The 19,284-nt window shown below is 36.0% G+C and overlaps 2 protein-coding genes across 5 annotated transcripts in view; both read right to left on the bottom strand.

Moving 5' to 3' along the window:
* LOC138691787 (uncharacterized) overlaps positions 1 to 11,134 on the bottom strand; it is a 52,230-nt gene extending 41,096 nt beyond the window's left edge. For both annotated transcript variants that reach the window (XM_069814180.1, XM_069814181.1), the window contains exon 1: positions 10,438 to 11,134. In XM_069814180.1, coding sequence (XP_069670281.1) covers positions 10,438 to 10,596 — 159 coding nt within the window. In that variant the 5' untranslated portion in view covers positions 10,597 to 11,134. The remainder of the gene's footprint in view (positions 1 to 10,437) is intronic.
* Positions 11,135 to 17,777: 6,643 nt separating this feature from the next.
* LOC138691066 (protein SREK1IP1-like) overlaps positions 17,778 to 19,284 on the bottom strand; it is a 74,182-nt gene continuing 72,675 nt past the window's right edge. The window contains exon 2 of one of the 3 annotated variants that reach the window (XM_069812744.1): positions 17,778 to 18,602. In XM_069812744.1, coding sequence (XP_069668845.1) covers positions 18,137 to 18,580 — 444 coding nt within the window. In that variant the 5' untranslated portion in view covers positions 18,581 to 18,602 and the 3' untranslated portion in view covers positions 17,778 to 18,136. The remainder of the gene's footprint in view (positions 18,603 to 19,284) is intronic. The other 2 variants (XM_069812742.1, XM_069812743.1) reach the window with 2 other exon arrangements.

Genomic DNA, 19,284 nt, shown 5'->3' with positions numbered 1-19,284 from the left:
ACCACTTTGTGGGTAACAAACTGCAACTATCAATAGCACCACTGAAACGTGACACGACCAACCACAGACAAACAACCAACAGCGGCCCTTAATAGGGCCGCGCGACAAACGGAAACTACAATCAACACAGAGAGCAGCTTCATCCAGTCACATAAATCTGCAAGAATAACAGCATCCAAGGCCAACGCAGCAGTCTGGTGTGAGCGGAGAAGACGCTGACCCGTGCAGAGTCCAACGAGCGAAGCCTAGCCAGGACCACGCTTCAACTGTCACTGTAGAGAAAATATCGTAACCTGAAGAGGGCATATATAAGACCCTAAAACAGGTTGCCCTTTGGGCAAACAACTCTGAGCTGAGCCCTCAGATATCACTTAACCCTGAAGATGAGGAAGATGAACATCCTCGAAACGTCGGTGGATCACCAACTTATGACCTGGCTGGAAGCCCGAGAAAATTTAGAATTATCACGTCGCCAGGAAAGCTTCAGTAGTTATTTTAATATATATTATTTTAATGTACCGAAGTACATATGATTTTTCATGCAGATATTCTGCGTCATCATACAATGAAAGAGTAATGGAACGGAGAAAAATTCTCTCCGGCGCCGGGATTTGAACCCGGGTTTTCAGCTCTACGTGCTGACGCTTTATCCACTAAGCCACACCGGATTCCACCCCGGCGTCGGACAGAATCGTCTCAGTTTTAAGTTCCAACTCTTGGGTTCCCTCTAGTGGCCGCCCTCTGCACTACGTCATAGATATCTATGAACCTAGGACCGAAGTCCACACATGTGCTGAGGTGCACTCGTAATGAGTGACGTAGAGCTGAAAACCCGAGTTCAAATCCCGGCGCCGGAGAGAATTTTTCTCCGTTCCATTACTCTTTCATCGTATGATGTAGATTAAACATAAATTACTATAGGCACCGTGCAAGCTCCTCTGGTGGTGACTGTTGTTACTAACTGCGGGACAGCAGCGATAGAGTTGTGCTTGAAGCGTATGAATATACTTAACATCTCAGGTTAAATGATTAGAAATATGGATGATCCTAAAAAGCGGAAAGGTAACGCAAATTGCTGTGTTCTTGAGTGGAGTAATGCTTATAGGAACACTCAAACCGATATTGTTTTTATTCATTCCCAAAACAGAAAACTGAAGCGCAACGACGCTAATTGTGAATCCAAGCAGTACGCAGACGAAAGTAAATAAGGCTATACTGCTTGTAATCATTGTATTATTACATACTAGGCCTGATATAAAAAACAGAATGTATATAGTATTATGTTTATAAATAACCATTAAGTTAACAACGACAGGAATTTAGCATTCAAATTTCAAAAAAAGTACATAATTACTGAGTTCTTTACATATATATTATGTATAACATTAGCAACAATAAATAATAATATACTTATTTATTCATATCGATATTTAATTCTTGATTTCAAGTGCTGATGGTTCACCTTGGAAACCAACACCCGCAGCAAGAATTTGCGGTATTAATTTTATTGGGAACGAGATCAGAACACCCCCAAAACTAACATACCGTTCCCAGTATTTTTATAAAAGATTACAAGAAAAAGACTGTCTCATCTCAACTAGCTCCGGAAAGGTACGAAAGAGACGCATAAAGAAGAAGAAAAGATGAAAATTTAAGTTTTATGGAAGGCGAATGCTCAACAAGTGTTATTTCGAAAAATGAATTAGCCATACAGGCAGAAGTAAATGAAACCATTCTTAGTGATTTTGTTTTTTTTTTTCACAATTGAATTGTGTGAATTGTCTACTCAAGTGTCTATTCCATTACATGCCGAACTGAAGTCACATAAGAAATGTTATGACAAGCGTTCAGGAACAGATGATATGTTTAATTAAATTCAAGGTTTCCGAAATTATTCTACAATAAAATATGAGACAGAACTACCAGACTTAATGGGAGTGACATTTGTGGTTTCGAATATATTGTTAAAATTGCTGCCAATTGAAACACAATCATACCCGTAGAATCATAATAAATATTTCCAATTATATCATTTAACCCAAAAATAGCTACCACAGATAGTCGAAACGCCCCAAGATGTAGCTAGACCATACATGTTATTTTTGCCATTTTTATTAGTGAATTTCACATCGAAAGCTTTCGAAAAATTCTGTCCAAGAGTAAGATTAGTAAAGAAAATCGTCTACTCATATTTTACAATTAAAATGAAAACTGGATTGTCCTATTCTGCTGTGAGGGTGATGTTCGGAGTTAATCGTACAATTATAATTATGATGTATTTTTACCGCCACTTTAATGTTGTTGACATCCACAATGGTTACTGTAATTTTGGGTTTTGGCCTAGCAGAGAAAGTATTCGGGAAAAATGCCTATAATATTGAAAAATGTAGAGTGACAATTAATTGTTCAGAAGTGGAACAGCCACACAATGTGGATCAGATGGTGGCCTTCAAATCTAAATGCTACCGAGGCAGATCGAATGACACATTCGTAACAACTGATTGCGGATTATTGACTTTAATAGAAGGTGGTGATGAAGTCAGGTTTTCCCGGAATAATAACAAACCGTATCTGCACGATGGTAAATTAACAGCTGAAGAAGTCGAAACTACTTACAGCGTTGCCAGTGTTCGAATTCATGTTGAAAGGTGCATTGAGTGAATTAAAATATACAGTATAACATTTTACACAAACTATCAATTGAATTGCTTCCGCATGTTGATCTTGTTGTTTATTCAACTGTCCAAAGAGAAGTCTGAACCTCATAAGTGATACCAACAAGGCACCACTTATGAGGCAACTAGGCCAGAATATCATGGGGTAGGGTGGCCAGTTCCTTTTCCCTTCCATTGCATATATTGAAGACTAGCTGCATATTACACTAGTCAGACTTCATATGCATACAAACAATTGTTCTTCCTCTGACACATATCGTCAAGTGAGTTGTACAGCCTGATAACAGATGTACATATCAGCCAGAACCTCAATCAGAGGTAGTATGTTGATGATATTGTTCATTATGTTATGTTTTAGAGAATTTGCAGTCGCCCATTATTCAGGAAGTGTAATTAAGATTACTCTTAGAATTAAATCACATTAAAATACGTAATTTATAGAGACATTATACACACAAATATTACGCATATCATGCCATCAAATATAAGTATATCAATGTTTTCGTAATATGACTGTTCACCCTCATTCAATGGTCTGAAATCTGATTTAAATGCCAAACAACTTCACTGACATTTCAGGAATTTTGTAGTTACATTTTTACACTCCTCTAGCAGTACTGAACTTTCCACTGAGTCTATAAAATAATTAAAGACTGGAGATTGCTGGGTTTGCAGTGAAAGACCTGCCCTTGGGCAGAACACTATGAATCAATGAACCCATTCTTACCAATATTACAACTTTTTATCGGCAGAAAGCCGCATGTAATTTCTATATCACACATGACTAGTGAATGACTGCCAGCCTGTAGTTAATTAGGAATTGAGACACTGCGCGGCGTCACCAGTACGATTTTGAGATCCATGCACGGTGCCTATAATAACTTACTAAACCCATTGTTGTTTTATAATCAGCAGAGGGGGACGAAATTTAATATTGAATTCTATAATCCGGGTATATTTATGTACGATTGGCAACACTGACTATTATCGTCGCCATCTATTCATACAGGGTTGTTTCCGATCTCTGATAAGGAATTTGAACGACATTATGGGCGTCAGGAATCACACGACGACGACGACGACGACAGCTGAACTGTGGCGCGAGGTGACAGACCAGTAGTGCGTGATCTCATAGTCAGAGTGCACGGCGACTCACAGCAGAAATTCCCAAGAAAATCGAGCCTTTTTGGGCGAGGTACATTACGACCCTTTCCAATGCCAAGTACAGTTAAGTGAAAACAAAACAAGCCTGCAATAAACGAGGTTTTGTTATTTCCAAGAAAGGCATCTTCTGTATACTTAAGATTGGTAAAGCTCGAATGGGATTAATTTGTATCATCTCGTGGGGTGCGGCGACTTATGACGGGGGGGGGGTGGATTTGCTTGCTTTTTCCACTCTGGAATTAATCCCATCCGAGCTTTGCCAGTCTTATTCGGTACACACAAGATGCCTTTCTTGGAAATAACGAAACCACGTTTTTTGCAGGCCTCTATGATTTTCACGTAACTGTATTTGGCATCGGAAAGGACTGTTATGTACCCCTCGCAAAAAGGCTCGATTTTTTTGGGCATTGCTACTGTGATACACCGTGCACTCTGATTATGAAATCACTCACTACTGGTCTGTCACCTCGCGCCACAGTTCAGCTGTCGGTGTGATCCTGACGCACATTCTCAAATTCGTTATCAGAGATCGGAAACAACCCTGTAGAAGCAATAACCACAGAGTTAGTATAATTTAACTCTATAGTAATAACTAAAGCGTCACACCTGTGGAGTAACTGTTAGCGCGTCTGGCCGCGAAACCAGGTGGCCCGGGTTCGAATCCTGGTCGGGACAAGTTACCTGGCTTAGGTTTTTTCCGGAGGTTTCCTCAACCTAATACGAGCAAATGCTGAGTAACTATCGGTGCTGGACCCTGGACTCATTTCACCGGCATTATTACTTTCATTTCATTCAGACGCTAAATAACTTGAGATGTTGATACAACGTCGTAAAATAACCTACTAAAAATAACTAAAGCACCCACACTTACACGAACAGATTATCGATCACTATCGATTAGTAGGGTCAGGTATCTTTGAACGCCAAAGATACATGACTACAGAGTTTCTGATCGTGTAAGCGAACTTTCTAACCACAGGATAAGTCAGAACCAAAGATATAACAGCGGATTCTCCTAAATCTAGAGTTTTTTTTTTTTTCATGGTCATTAAAGGAGATGAAATTTTGAATTATATAATGCAGGTATAGTTATGTAATGTTGGCGACACTGACTTCTACCTTTGCCATCTATTCATAGAAGTAATAACTAAAGAAGCGACACTTACACGAACAAATTATCGATCACTATCGATTAGTAGGGTCAGGTATCTTTGAACGCCAGTGTACCTGGAAGCATTTTTCCCCATTTATTGAACACGAGTGTGCATTACTTTTAGATTCGTGGACTGCTTGTACTGATACTTCCCATATCAAAAATAGTATAATTATTCCAAATCAATCCTGGAACTGATTAAAAACAATTTGTGGAAAGATATCTTTTTTTGGGGGACAAGGAAGTCTTCATTTGTTCATATTCGAATATCTCCGGTGTGTGTCTAATGCAATGACAACCACTGACAATGCGTTACTGGAGTTAGTTAACATTATCAACTGGCCTGGAATAAACAAAACATTTGAAGCAAAAAAAAATCTAGAAAATTCAAGTCGGGAGACTTGGGAGGCCATGGTGTTGGTAAACCATGGCTGATAGACCTGTTTTGGAAGCTCGTGGGTAAGAACATTCAAATTAAAGTGGGCCAGTACTCCGTCATGCATGTAGCACAGCAGAAAATACACGAGTTAGAATCTAGATACAGAGGTTCTTCAGTCTGTCTCTCTCAACAACACAATCATTCCTTTCAGTGCTACTGTAAAAAGCCTCGGCATCTATTTCAACTCTAATATGAATTGGAATAAGCAAATCAAATATATCTGTAGAAAGGTTTCCCTATCATGCACTCTTTGAAACGTCTGAAAAATTTCCTTCCTACTAAAGTAAAAAAAATCCTAGTACAGACCCTTGTGATACCTCACTTTGACTCGTGGTTAACGAGAAAGACAGGCTTCTGCACGAATCGGAGTCACGTGATTAACATGGTCTAGTCATGGCCATCTTAACAATCGCCTAATATAAATAAAAGTTCAAAGTTCTAAAAAACAAAGGAATTGCTATATTAAACTCATGTTAAAAGTGCTATTATATATAAACCTGTTCAATGTTGGCCATGTTATGACTAAGAATGTGACGTCGCGCCGTAGCTGTCTTCTCGTTAGCTACGCTTTGACTACTGTGACGTTTTATATAGCAATCTAAGTGCTGAACTTCCTCAAAAACTTCAACGTGTACATAATGTCTGCGTCCGATTTATTTTCAATATCCACCGACATGATCATATAATCAGAATATTTTCTACAACTCTCCTGGCTCCGCTTGCAAGATAGACGTTTAGTACATTCTCTTTGCCTGCTATATCGAATTATACATGATTCCACACCCAACTACCTTGCCTCTCGGTTTATTCTTCTAGTTTCACATCATAATCGTAATACACGTTCACAACACAATCTGTTGTTATCAATACCACATCATCAGACATATCTGTATTCAAATTCTTTCTCAATAGCCACAGCTCACTCCTGAAATTCGCTGCCGCTGAAATCTGGGGAAGTCTTAGTCCTCAGTCGTTTAAAATTAGGTTATTTAGGAATATTTTAAATGCAGAGAATCAGTTTTTTTTTGCAGCTAGAACATTTTTCTTATTATTATTTATTTTTTTTAATATAGTTGTCTCAAAGAGCGAAGAACTATTCACTGTCTCACTTTACTCTTCAATATTCTTCAGAAATCTAACCCTAGCTACTTAGCTTCTCGTTTTCAACATTTGTCCTCATATCACGAAATAGATACTCGCTCACAACACCCTATCACACTCTCCATTCCTAAACACAGAACATCCTCGTTCTCATCATCTTTCACCGTTTCTGCAGCTCATCTCTGGAACTCTCTACCACAACATGTCAGTGACTGTCGGACATTATCTAGTTTCAAAAATAAACTAAATTTGCACTTTTTCAATTCAGATTTCTTTCTATTATAAGCAGTTTTCTCTCCGATAATTTTATAAAACATATATAACTTATATTTCTTTTTGTTCCTTTTCATTTTTTTATCCCCAGATGAATTTATCATCATACCCTTTTTATTGTGGAATTTATTTAAATTTCGTATTTTTTTCTTTTTCTATTACATTCCATTTCGTTTTTTTTTCTTTCTTTTTTATTATTTTATTACATTCATGTTGTATTCTTCCTTACGTTTTCCCTGTGAACTATTTGTATTGGCCAAGTTGCTTTTATTATATTCCAAATCTTTAGAGCTATAACGCTGTGAACTGAATGGTATTGTTTTGATCTGGAGTTAAATTCAAAAAATCATCTCGCAAATTCTCAAAGATTCCCTGCAGATTATACAATTTCATTTATACCACTCAGAAGGCCTTAATTAAGGATATGCTAATTTTACATAAAATCTTTTATTTATCAGTATAATTTTATAGTCATCTTCTAAGATTTTATTTTATAATTGGTAATCAATGGTGCTTAATTATTACACTTTATTTTTATAACAATATTCATATTTAATTAATTAATTTCCGGATCCTCGTGGCTGGATGAGATTTCTCTCTCTCTCTCTCTCTCTCTCTCTTTCTTACTTTCTTTTTTCTATTATGGTATTATTTTCATATCGTTTAGTGTCCATTTTTTATGCTATTATTTTTTGTAATATGTTAGTATTCTGTTCTTTAAGTTTTTGTTAAATTTTATTGCTTGTATAACTTACTTTGTGACGTGGTCAAGTTTAAAAGAGAAGACCCTATGGCCTTAACTCTGCCACTATAAATAAATAATAATAATCATAATTATTATTATTAATACTAGCCGTACCCGTGCGCTCTGCTGCACACGTTAGAAATAAATATAAAGTAATTACATAATTTTATTAAAATAGGACATTTGATCCAGGGAACATTCGTGTTTGATAGAAGGATAAATCGTTTATTAGGTTACTTAATTTAAATTGTATTTAAAAAATTAAAATGCGATCATATTGATCCAGAGACCACTCATTTGGTCATAAAAATTATTTTAGGAAATACAGGAAACGAATGTACAGAATAGCCTATCACGTTTTCTGTGCATAAGAAACTATTTTAATCTTACCTGTCCTCGATTCACTCAGAAGTTACTGCAATAACATTATAGCATTATGTCCATCTAGAGAAATTACACTTTCCAATGGTGAATTAATAATTAATTATACAAATCGGTTAATTTAACGTCAGATATTACTTCATACAAACACAGAAACATTCTCTGAAGGCTATGTTTCATAGCTTTCGATTGTTGTTGTCCAAGGCCCCTTATAGACGAAGTCATTTGTTTTTTATTTCATTACACCGCCTTACAGTAGATGGCGTTGTTATTGTAATTTTGAAACTCATTTATCTCATTAAATATCAGTCCTATCAAAATTTTGCAAATAATAAATCTTATCGGAAATTATTTTTAAAGAAACTTTTGTTAAGTTATGTAATATTTTTCATGAAAATTAATAATACGGGAGATATTTCGATTTATTTAATTCAAGCCACCTTATAACCACCCTTTTAAATAAAATATTTTGAATGCCATATAGCCTAAATTCTAAGTTACAAAGAACTTAGTTTATATTCCAATTTTCATATAAATCGGTTCAGCCATTATCGCGTGAAAAGGTAACAAACATCCAGACAGACAGACGAAAATTAAAAAAAAGCGATTTTCGGTTTCAGGGTGGTTAATTATATATTTTAGGACCAATTATTTTTGGAAAATCGAAAATTACCAGAAAATTTTCGGCTACAGATTTATTATTAGTTTAGATTATTATTATTATTATTATTATTATTATTATTATTATTACTATTATTATTATTATTATTACTGTGTTGTTTCTGTTACCCTAACACTAATTTCTAAGTGATTGTCATTGTTTCAGTTATGCCATACTGATTATACAAATTGTACTACTACTTTGATTTTGTGATTATATACATAAAATGTTAATGCTTGTATACTGGTATGTATTTTTCTGAATGTGTTTTGATCCTGGTTGAGTGGAAGACAAGACCTGATGGCCTTAACTCTGCCAGGGAAAATAAAACCATTATTTTCAAGTATAGGCTATCTGTGAAATTTTTTTTATTCACTTTGTTTATTACAGAAGAAAATAATTAAAATATTCTTCATCAACATATTGATTTCCATTTCGAAGATTGTTTTTAGACTTTAAGATTCTTAAAGTAAGACAAATTTATTTTATTTTTTTTTGTTTAATTAATCCGGGCTCTGTGAAGTTCTATTATCACATGAGTTGTGATTTGCCTGTGAAGACGATCCGATTCAGTAGGCAGTGGCACAAAAGCAAGCAGAAATGAAATAGCCTACATGGTAAAAACGAAGAACCAGAACCCTTTATAATTGCCCATAACTGTTGCAAAAGTAGTAGGTACAATTATTTATGGTCATCTATTTCAAATCCCAAAATTGGATGAACAGAAGCCCACTGCTGTGAAGCAATGGTTAGTATGCCTGACTGTAAAAAGAAGGGACACGGGTTCAAATACTGGTTGGGACAAGTTACCTAGTTCAGATTTATTTCTGAGTTTTCCCTCAACCCATTATAAGCAAATGCTGGATAACTTTCGGCGCTGGAACTTGGACTCATTTTCCTGACATCATCTCCATCTCACTCAGACGCTAAATAACCATAGCAGTTGATAAAACATCGTAAAATAAACCAAGTTAAAAAATGAAATAAACAAAACGGCCACTGTATAGTGTGTAGAAATAGATTCTTCTTACCGGTAACTGCAAAGTGTCTACTCCTGAGAATGATACCGGTATATGTTCAATCACATAAATATAAGTAAAAATACTAAACACATAACTAAAGAAAGCCTAAAGAACAAAACGTCACCCGTTACAGAGTTGGTCAAAGCCTTCTACATATTTCAAATAACGGAAAATTAACCAAATGCAGGTTTCATAGTTTACTACAAAATACCAGCTACAATACACAGTATCTCACCTGGTTATTCTTCGTTGACAAGAAATAAATATTGCTGCTAATAGTATCTAATTTATACCAACATGACAATTTTGGTGGTATTTTTGTTCAACGTAGAGTATCCACCGCCCACTGAACGAATATTGGGGATGTTTAAAGGAGCGTTGAGCGACTTCCTCCGATTTTGGAATAGACACCGACGCGGTTAGGTTAGGTTAGTTTAGGTTTTTATTATCACGTCAAGATGTTTAGGATTAGTATAAAACTGGCCTATGTCTCCTATAGTGGGCGGGACATAAGTAACATTCACCGTATTTTTAAGTACTTTCAACTCGATAATACTACGCTGTAACCGACAACTTTATGTTCAAACTTTTCGGACCTATTATAAATATAATATTTCTAGCTCTATTATATGAATGCATAATAAATAAAATTCACATTTTTGTTCCTGTTTATGAAGTTACCAGCAATAGGGCATGACAAAGATACAATTTTTAGCAACATACTCGACTGATCTTTTACGTACTACGCATCTAATCTACATGCAATATGTATTTGGTTTATTTTTAATTTTGCGATATAACTCTAAACAAATACCGTACTTACATCATCACAGCCTACCGGTGGTTTATCCCATGTTGTACAACCAGTAAAACTATTAAAATAGTAAACTCTGTTTGGATAGGTCTTCGATGGATATACGGCCCATCCTGTAGGAAGACGGGGCTTTTTCTTTGATGTCGAGTCTTTGTTCACGGTAGACATTATTAAAATATAAAGACGTCAATAACATCAATCACAAAGCTAATTTTATTTTATCTTACGGAATTTATTACACAAAATCCCTTATCAACTTCCATTTCTAACCTCAAAACGCACACAACTTGCCCACACCATAACACGACTACTCTCAATGTCAACATACCACGGTTGCCAACAGAGAAAGCTCAAATTCAATGTAGCTAAAATTCGTCCTGGCTAAACTCATTCATGTATGTGCTCGCTGCATGTTTGTATTCAACTGAAAGTCATCAGGTAGCGGGTATTATACAATATTAAAGACATCATTCTTTTGCCATTCCGAACATAAATATGCCTATAACATTTCACTTTAAAAATATAGAGTAGACCTACTCATTTTATGAGACTACACGTTTTCAAATTAATATATTGTGAAAACAGTGTAACTTTATTCGAAATTAGTTACATTTCGTTATTTTACATAATTGTCATGCATAATATACTTAAATATAAAAACGTCAAGGTTTTCTTCCATTATTGAAGCTTCGACTACTGGAAAATAGCCCATGAATAGATGGCGAAGATACGTCAGTGTCGCCAATAGTACATAAATATATCCGCATTATATATTTCAAACTTTCATCCCCCTCTAATTACTGTAAAAAACCATTAGGTTTAGCGGGGAAACCGCTCATACTGTCAATTATGAGAATAATTTATATTTGATCTACATTACCATTTCCTCTTCCCTCCCCCAACACATTTTTTACGCATCCAATAATATTCTCTCTCTTATTGATAACTAAATCGACAATATATTATGTTAAATTCGAAAAATCATATTAAAGAAATTACCCCCAAACTAAATTCATTATGTTTTGGTATTATATTTATGCAAGAAGTAGTAAATATCAATCATTAAAAACAATATACTTTGCATACTTCCACTCGGTAATGAATTTATTTCACCATTATCGTTGTGTAATGCTTCAAGCTAGAAGGTCGTGGGATTAAAAAAATTATTTCACTATTATCGTTGCGTAATGCTTCAAGCTGGAAGGTCGCGGGCTCGATTCCCGATGGGGTCATGGATTTTACCCTTGATCTAATCATTCCAAGCACACTATGGCCCTGGGATCCACTCAGGTTCTAACAGAAATGAGTACCAGGGGCATTTCCTTGCGGGCACATAGGACTGATATCCCTACACCATTAAATGTCAATTGTCTGTAAAGGTGAAAGCTGTAACGTTCCATCACTGTCTGGGCCGATTTGACCTGTCATGGGGTCATTGGTCATTGTTGTGAGAAAATATGTAACAAATGTCACTAATTCTTAAATAAAATGTGCCCTTTCTTAATAATGGATCTTTGTCGATCATGATTTTTATGTTCGAATGAAGTCAACTTTATTTTGCATATTTCCAGGGTTTCCCCTTTAAATGCATACATATGTTTATTTTGCATATTTAAATGCATATATTAACATCTTAGTTCAGACTAAGAAAAATGATATTAATAGAATCCAGTCAGCGGAAAAGAAATTTCTCAGAGGAGTAAAAGGATGTACAAGATTGGATAGATATAGAAATGATGACATAAGGAATGAACTAAACCTGCTCCCAATTATAGATAAAATAAAGGGATATAGAATTCGTTGGTCGAATCATTTAAGAAGAATGGATAAGGAACGAATACCGAAACAGGTGTTGGATTATAAACCACAAGGAAGAAGAGATATTGGTCGGCCAAGAACAAGGTGGAAAGTTGAGGACGGAACAGGAGACTCTCCTACTCCCTGAAGAGAAGAAGAAGAAGAAGAAGAAGAAGAAGAAGAAGAAGAAGAAGAAGAAGAAGAAGAACATCATCTTAGTTGTAAACTCACTGGAAAGGGACATTATGAATTTGAAGCACAGTTGTGTTAAAAATCAAAGAACACTTTTAGATTATTTAAAAAATTGAGATGTTAAGTATGTATCTTTTATTGTTAAACATCCAGATTAGTTAAGGGAATACATTTTGGGGCCTGGTATATTGCAATTTTGCTAAATATTAATTTTCTATGTTGTTTGGAGGGATTTCTAGAAAATTTGTACACTGAATGAAAATAATGGAAACTCTGATTAGTGTAAACCCCTATTTAAGGTAAAGATTTTTTTTAACTAATGCTGGGTATTTGACTGTTCACCATTCACTCATATGAAGCCAGTTGTGTAGACCAATTTATAGACAGAGTCATTACCCAGCATGCACCATACGCTTGTCTACACTACACCAGCAATGAGATGATGGAAATTTATTGGGATGTTACAGGAGAACTGGAGCTTCCAGAGAAAACCCCTGTGTTACCTGGACAACGGGTTTGCCGAACAAAAGTTATAGATCAGGATTATACCAGGGAGATCAAACCAGGTTCCACAGGATTATAAGTCCAGTGCTCTAGCCAATAGACTAGACCACAATGGTGACAAGTAAATAGACATTTGTTCCCTGAAAAACGTTAAATAGGGGTTTTACTGTACATTGGCTGCGGCCCAATTCAAAAGGAAACGACTCAAAATTAAAATATTTGAGAAACCTGAATTTTAAAGCTCATGATGATTGACGAGGATTTATCGCCACTTACGGAGCTTATTTGCGAAGACATTCTGAGCAAAAAATGTCATATAAACATGTGTCCTAATCTCAATATTTTCAGAGTTACACTAATTTGAAGTTGTTTGTAAAATACCCATTTTCTTTAGTTTTAAGGATAAAATAATATTACAAATAGAGAATGAACTATTCAGAAGTACCATTTCTTTAATTGGCTAGTATTTTGAAGCTAAGAATGTGTTGTTAACAGTGGCGGCTCCTGCATGTTTTTTAAGAGGAGGAAAGAAGTTAACAGCGCAAAATGACACCTTCTTGAGAGAAACATGCTACAAATTAGCCTACATGCATACATGTGACACCAGGTAGTGTTAGGGTTGGCCTTCTCTTTCGTATAGCAATAATCTTGTAAACTGAGTTTCCTAAATTGTCCAAATATGTTTTCACTTCCATTCATTGGTGGATAATTGCACAAATTAACAATTGCAAGGAAATTCACAAACTTGTAGCATTTTTAGCGCATACTACAGCATCACACGTGTTGGTAGAGACCAGCTACTAACTCGTAACTGGAACCGTTTTACGGAAATGGGATTGAGAAATAATCTGTTAGGAAAGCGAGAACACTGCACCCACTCACATGGTCTGTGTTGCCACATGTACATTTTACAAGTTCAGTATCACATGCTTTTGAAGAAAGTCAGTTGTTGTAAAGTCATACTACCATTATTGTTCAAAGCTGCCGGTGGCCGATTAATTTTTTTGTGTTAAAAATAATGTAGTTTGGAGTACTTTCAATTTAAAATATATTTGTACAAAACTGACAACTTGGCTGTTGTCCTATCTAGTAGACAATGAATGGAAGTGAATTTCAGGGCCCATAAAGATCTGCGATACTAACGTACAAATACTTCCTCTTTGTTTTATATAAATCTAACTTCAGCTTTCAGATATCCTCAAAAGTTTCAAACCATGAGTAGTAGCTTATATAAAATGCAATGAATAATATATTTTGATTTATAAGTTAAAAAAAAGTTTATATGGTGTCTTTCATAGCTTTGCATTAAAACTGTTTTTATTGTGCCTCCTCCTAGATGTGTTATAGTCTGGTTGAATGCAGCATCATTAGATGGCAGCGGTAGCGAGTTTGCTGCAAGACCAGTTGGTTTCTATTTCCCGCCCATGCACTGATTCAGAGGAGAATCTCCTCCCTTACTGTTCATTCGGTTGCCTTAAAACTCTGCTTCTTTCTCTGGCCGCTAGTGCGCTGTTGTCTATGTGTGTTAACTGCAGTAAAGGAGGAAAGGATTTGCTTTCCTCGACACAAACAATCTCGCATCTTTCTCACAGTTTTCTAGCGGCACATGAGTGCGCGTTGTTTAAAACTCGATCAACCGAGGTTTTCTTATAGCTGTGAACTTAAAAATTATCGAATCTTCCTCGAAAACAAGGCATATATATATATATATATATATATATATATATATATATATAATTTGATATTTACTTTCAAAAGAAGAAAAATGTGAGGAGGACATTCCTCCCTTCCCTCCCCCGAGAAACCGCCACTGGTTGTTAATACAGTGAAACCTGTTCAAATCGGAACTTGAATAATCCGGAATCCTGTCTATTTCGGAACAATTTATTGGTCCCGGCGAAATTCGTATGTATTATGTGTAATTTTTTCTGAATAAAACGGAAACTGTCCAACATGGAAACGGAAACTGTCTGCTACTGTTCAAAACGGAAACAATATTTTCGACACACTACTGTAATGTAAACTATATTTTGAAACAGTATGTGCTTTCAAGGGATGTACGAAATACGTAGGTCACTAAGATAAAAACAAGTTTTCTTCGCAAAATTTTTGAGGGTGCGAGGGTGTGTTGGCCTGGTGGTCATAAATTTTATTACCCTATTGACTGGTAGACGAGTCCCTTCAAAGAAATTCAATGCTTCACCCCTGTATACTGTCGTAGCTGAGTAGAACGCAAGTCTATTAGTGATTTCGTGATAAAAAAAAGTTGCGTAAAAATGTTGCAATATCATTAACTGATGAAGTAAAAGTTATCAAGGAAAATTAGAAACAAAGCGTATGGAAAATAATGTTGAAATTTAGGAATGGAAATCTCAGGTGTAACTTAACACTTTCAAAAATAAAGACCGTATCATGAGTGGCTTGCGGTCAATAATGGTGACATAAAAAGGAAACTGAAAACAACTGGTTACATAGAAATTAATGAACTGTTGTGGGAGTGGATTCTTCTTTCCCTTTCAAAGATCATGTCAATTTCTGGATCTATTCTGCAATGCAAACCCTTGATCTGGAAAAGAAATTAGATAAACCAGAATTCAAGGCTTCTAATGAACGACTTCTAGTCCAATTAAATAGCCTAATGTGTTGTGATATACAGTGCAGTATTGTAGTATAGGGTTAGATATTAAATTTAGTGTAATTAATAAACTTTATAGTGTTTAATGAGTGAGTTACGATACAATTTATACAGGAAATGAGATTTGCATCAAGATCATTCACCAATTAAATAAGCGGCAGGAAGCTAATTTAATGTCAGTAGTGTTAAACGGAATATTTTGTGATTCCTACAATTTTCGGCATGCCATTTTTTTTATTTATACAAATGATAAAATATTCCATTTTAACTTCACACCTGAATAACACGGAAACCTGTCCACAACGGAAAAAAAATTAGGACCATGTCATTTCCGTCTTGAACAGGTTTCACTGTAATTGCTTTGTATAGATTTCGAGTTTCAATTTTTAACTAAAAATTACATCATTCTTACGCACTTATCACAATTCTTACAAATCATACGAGTTCAGGAACTTGATTCTTTACAGTTTAATTATGCACCCTAGTCAACGCATTGTATTCTTTACCTGACATAATTAGGAACATTAAATCCAGATGTTTGAGATGGGCAGGGCATGTAGCACGTATGGACGAACCCAGAAATGCACATAGAGTGCAGACCAGAGAGAAAAAGACCTCTGGGAAGGCCAAGACATAGATGGGAGGATAATATTAAAATGGATTTGAGGGAGGTGGAATATGATGATAGAGAGTGGATTAATCTTGCACAGTATAGGGACCGATGGCAGGCTTATGTGAGGGCGGCAATGAACCTGCGAGTTCCTTAAAAGCCATTTGTAAGTAAGTAATGTACGATCTTAAAGAATAAGATTGGCGTGATTTGTAACAATAAAATTGTGATAAAAAAAAATGTAATTTTGTAGTTAAAAATCGAGAAAAAAATTCTGCACAAAGTAACTATGGAATTTACAACACATTTTTAGCTTCAAAATAATAGATAATTAAAGAAATTATACTTCTGAATAGTTCAATCTTTATCTGTAATATTCTTTTACCCTTAAAACTAAAGAATAATGGTATTTTACAAACAACTTCAAATCAGTGTAATCCTAGATCATATATATAACAGATAGCTCATCCCTATGTTAAAATCGGTAGCACTTTGAAGAGAACAACTGCCAGGATCACCACCCTTACGCCATAAATGAACACGAGATGGCAGTACAGTCGCTAATGCAATTCAAATGGGAGTTATGACGTGACTCCTCATGTAACAACTAGATGGCAGCAAGAGTTGTTACCGTCAAAGTCTATAAGGCCGAGCAATCTGGGTATATATGATCTAGGGTGTAACTCTGAAAATATTGAGATTAGGACATGTTGATATGGCTTTTTTGCTCAGAATGTCTTCGGAAATAAGCTCCGTAAGTGGCAGTAAATCCTCGTGAATCATCTTATATAAAACAACAAACAGAATTTGGAGTAATTTCAACAACTCTTTGTTTTTTCACAACAACATGAAGCTTTAAACTATAGATTTCTCAAAACTTTAAATTTCGATATATATTATTTTAATGTACCGAAGTACACATGATATTTCCATGCAGATATTCTGCGTCATCATACGATGAAAGAGTAATGGAACAGAGAAAAACCCTCTCCAGCACCGGGATTTGAACCCGGGTTTTCAGCTCTACGTGCTGATGCTTTATCCACTAAGCCACACCGGATAGAATCGTCTCAGATTAAGTTCCAACTCTTGGGTTCCCTCTAGTGGCCGCCCTCTGCACTACGTCATAGATGTCTATGAACGTAGGACTGAAGTCCACATATGTGCTGAGGTGCACTCGTTATGAGTGACTAGTTGGCCGGGATCCGACAGAATAAGCACCATCTTAAATCACGGAGTGATTTACACATATCGTATGTATTATTTTAATGTACCGAAGTACACATGATATTTCCATGCAGATTAATCTGAGACGATTCTGTCTGACGCCAGGGTGGGTATCCGGTGTGGCTTAGTGGACAAAGCATCAGCACATAGAGCTGAAAACCCGGGTTCAAATCCCAGCGCCGGAGAGAGTTTTTCTCCGTTCCATTACTCTTTCATCGTATGATGACGCAGAATATCTGCATGGAAATATCATGTGTACTTCGGTACATTAAAAAAATATATATGATATGCGATTTAAGACGGCGCTTATTCCGTCAGATCCCGGCCAACTAGTCACTCATAACGAGTGCACTTCAGCACATGTGTGGACTTCGGTCCTACATTCATAGACATCTATGACGTAGTGCAGAGGGCAGCCACTAGAGGGAACCCAAGAGTTGGAACTTAATCTGAGACGATTCTATCCGACGCCGGGGTGGGTATCCGGTGTGGCTTAGTGGATAAAGCATCAGCACGTAGAGCTGAAAACCTGGATTCAAATCCCGGCGCCGGAGAGAGTTTTTCTCCGTTCCATTACTCTTTCATCGTTTAAATTTTGAGTTGTTTCCTCCTTTTGAACTAGGCCGTCGATATGTATTCTCATTCTAACCAGTTTAAACATAGCATAGTTCCTTCAGTGTGAGAGATGGAGTTGTCAATATGAATATCACTGGCATGAATAAGTGTTTTGTATTTCATTAGTCTCATTCACTTGAACTTTCCGAAGTTGTATTTCTGTCTTTCCTATGGCTTTTGTGATGTGAATGTTTCTTTTTCTTCTTCTTCTTTTTATGTTTCTTATGCTTCTTCTTGTCGTCGTCACTGTCAGTGCCACTATCGTCAGACCGTGAACATGATCTGTCTCGGGACTTCTTCTTCTCCTTCTTTACTTTCTTCTTCTTCTTCTTTGCCTTCTTCAACTTGGTCCTGAGCTCCTTCTCCCGCAGTTCTGTGAGTGGTGTCAGGTATTCCACCTCGCTCTCACTGCTTGTGCTACTCACATCAAGCACAATTTCCTTGTTCGGATCAACTTTAATGAAGTTCCTACACTGAAATGTCAGATGCCCTGCATAACCACATTTTTTGCATGCGGGGCGGATTGTCTCTTTTCCTTGTGGAATCAAACGAGACAAGATGTCAGAATCCATCCCAACGAAGTGTGCATTCACTCTGAAAAAAAAAAAGTAATTCAATCCTTGCAACTTGATACAGCAAATGAATAATTTTTCGTGTTTGCGATAAAACCGGCCTTATTAAACATATCCCAAAATATTCTAGGCATTACAACTTTACTAAGTTGAAATCACGGAATTGCTTTTACGTTTTTCTGCCATCATACTAGCTGTATTCAATACTTGAAGTATTCAGTCCAGGATTCATAATTCAAAGTAATATAAATAAGACCCTAGTGCAGTGTTCCAATTGAAAAAATGTAGAGCGGGGAACAATTTCTCATTGGCATAATTTGTTATTTATTTCTTTTTAAGTACTTATATCAATAATTATAACATATTCGGGTTTAAAGTATATTGTTATAAAATTGTTGTTTAGTCAACTGTCCGAAGACAGGTTTGAACCTCAATAAGTAACACCAATGAGGCAACACTCATGAGGTAACTTAGGCCAGGAGATAATGGGGTAGGGTGGCCAGTTCCTTTCCCCCCCCTCCATTACATACATCGCCGATTAGCTACATATTCCACTATTCAAACTTCCGATGGATACAAACAATTGTTCTTCATCTTACACATATTGTCAAGTGAGATGTTCTGTCTGATAATAGATATACATATCAGCCAGAACCTCAATCAGAGGTAGTTTTATTATTATTATTATTAGTAAATAAATTATT

This window comes from Periplaneta americana, chromosome 16 (genome assembly GCF_040183065.1).
Source record: "Periplaneta americana isolate PAMFEO1 chromosome 16, P.americana_PAMFEO1_priV1, whole genome shotgun sequence".
NCBI classification, from domain to species: Eukaryota; Metazoa; Arthropoda; class Insecta; order Blattodea; family Blattidae; genus Periplaneta; species Periplaneta americana.
The sequence above is the reverse complement of the archived record's forward strand: the minus strand, read 5'-3'. Positions and strand labels throughout refer to the sequence as shown.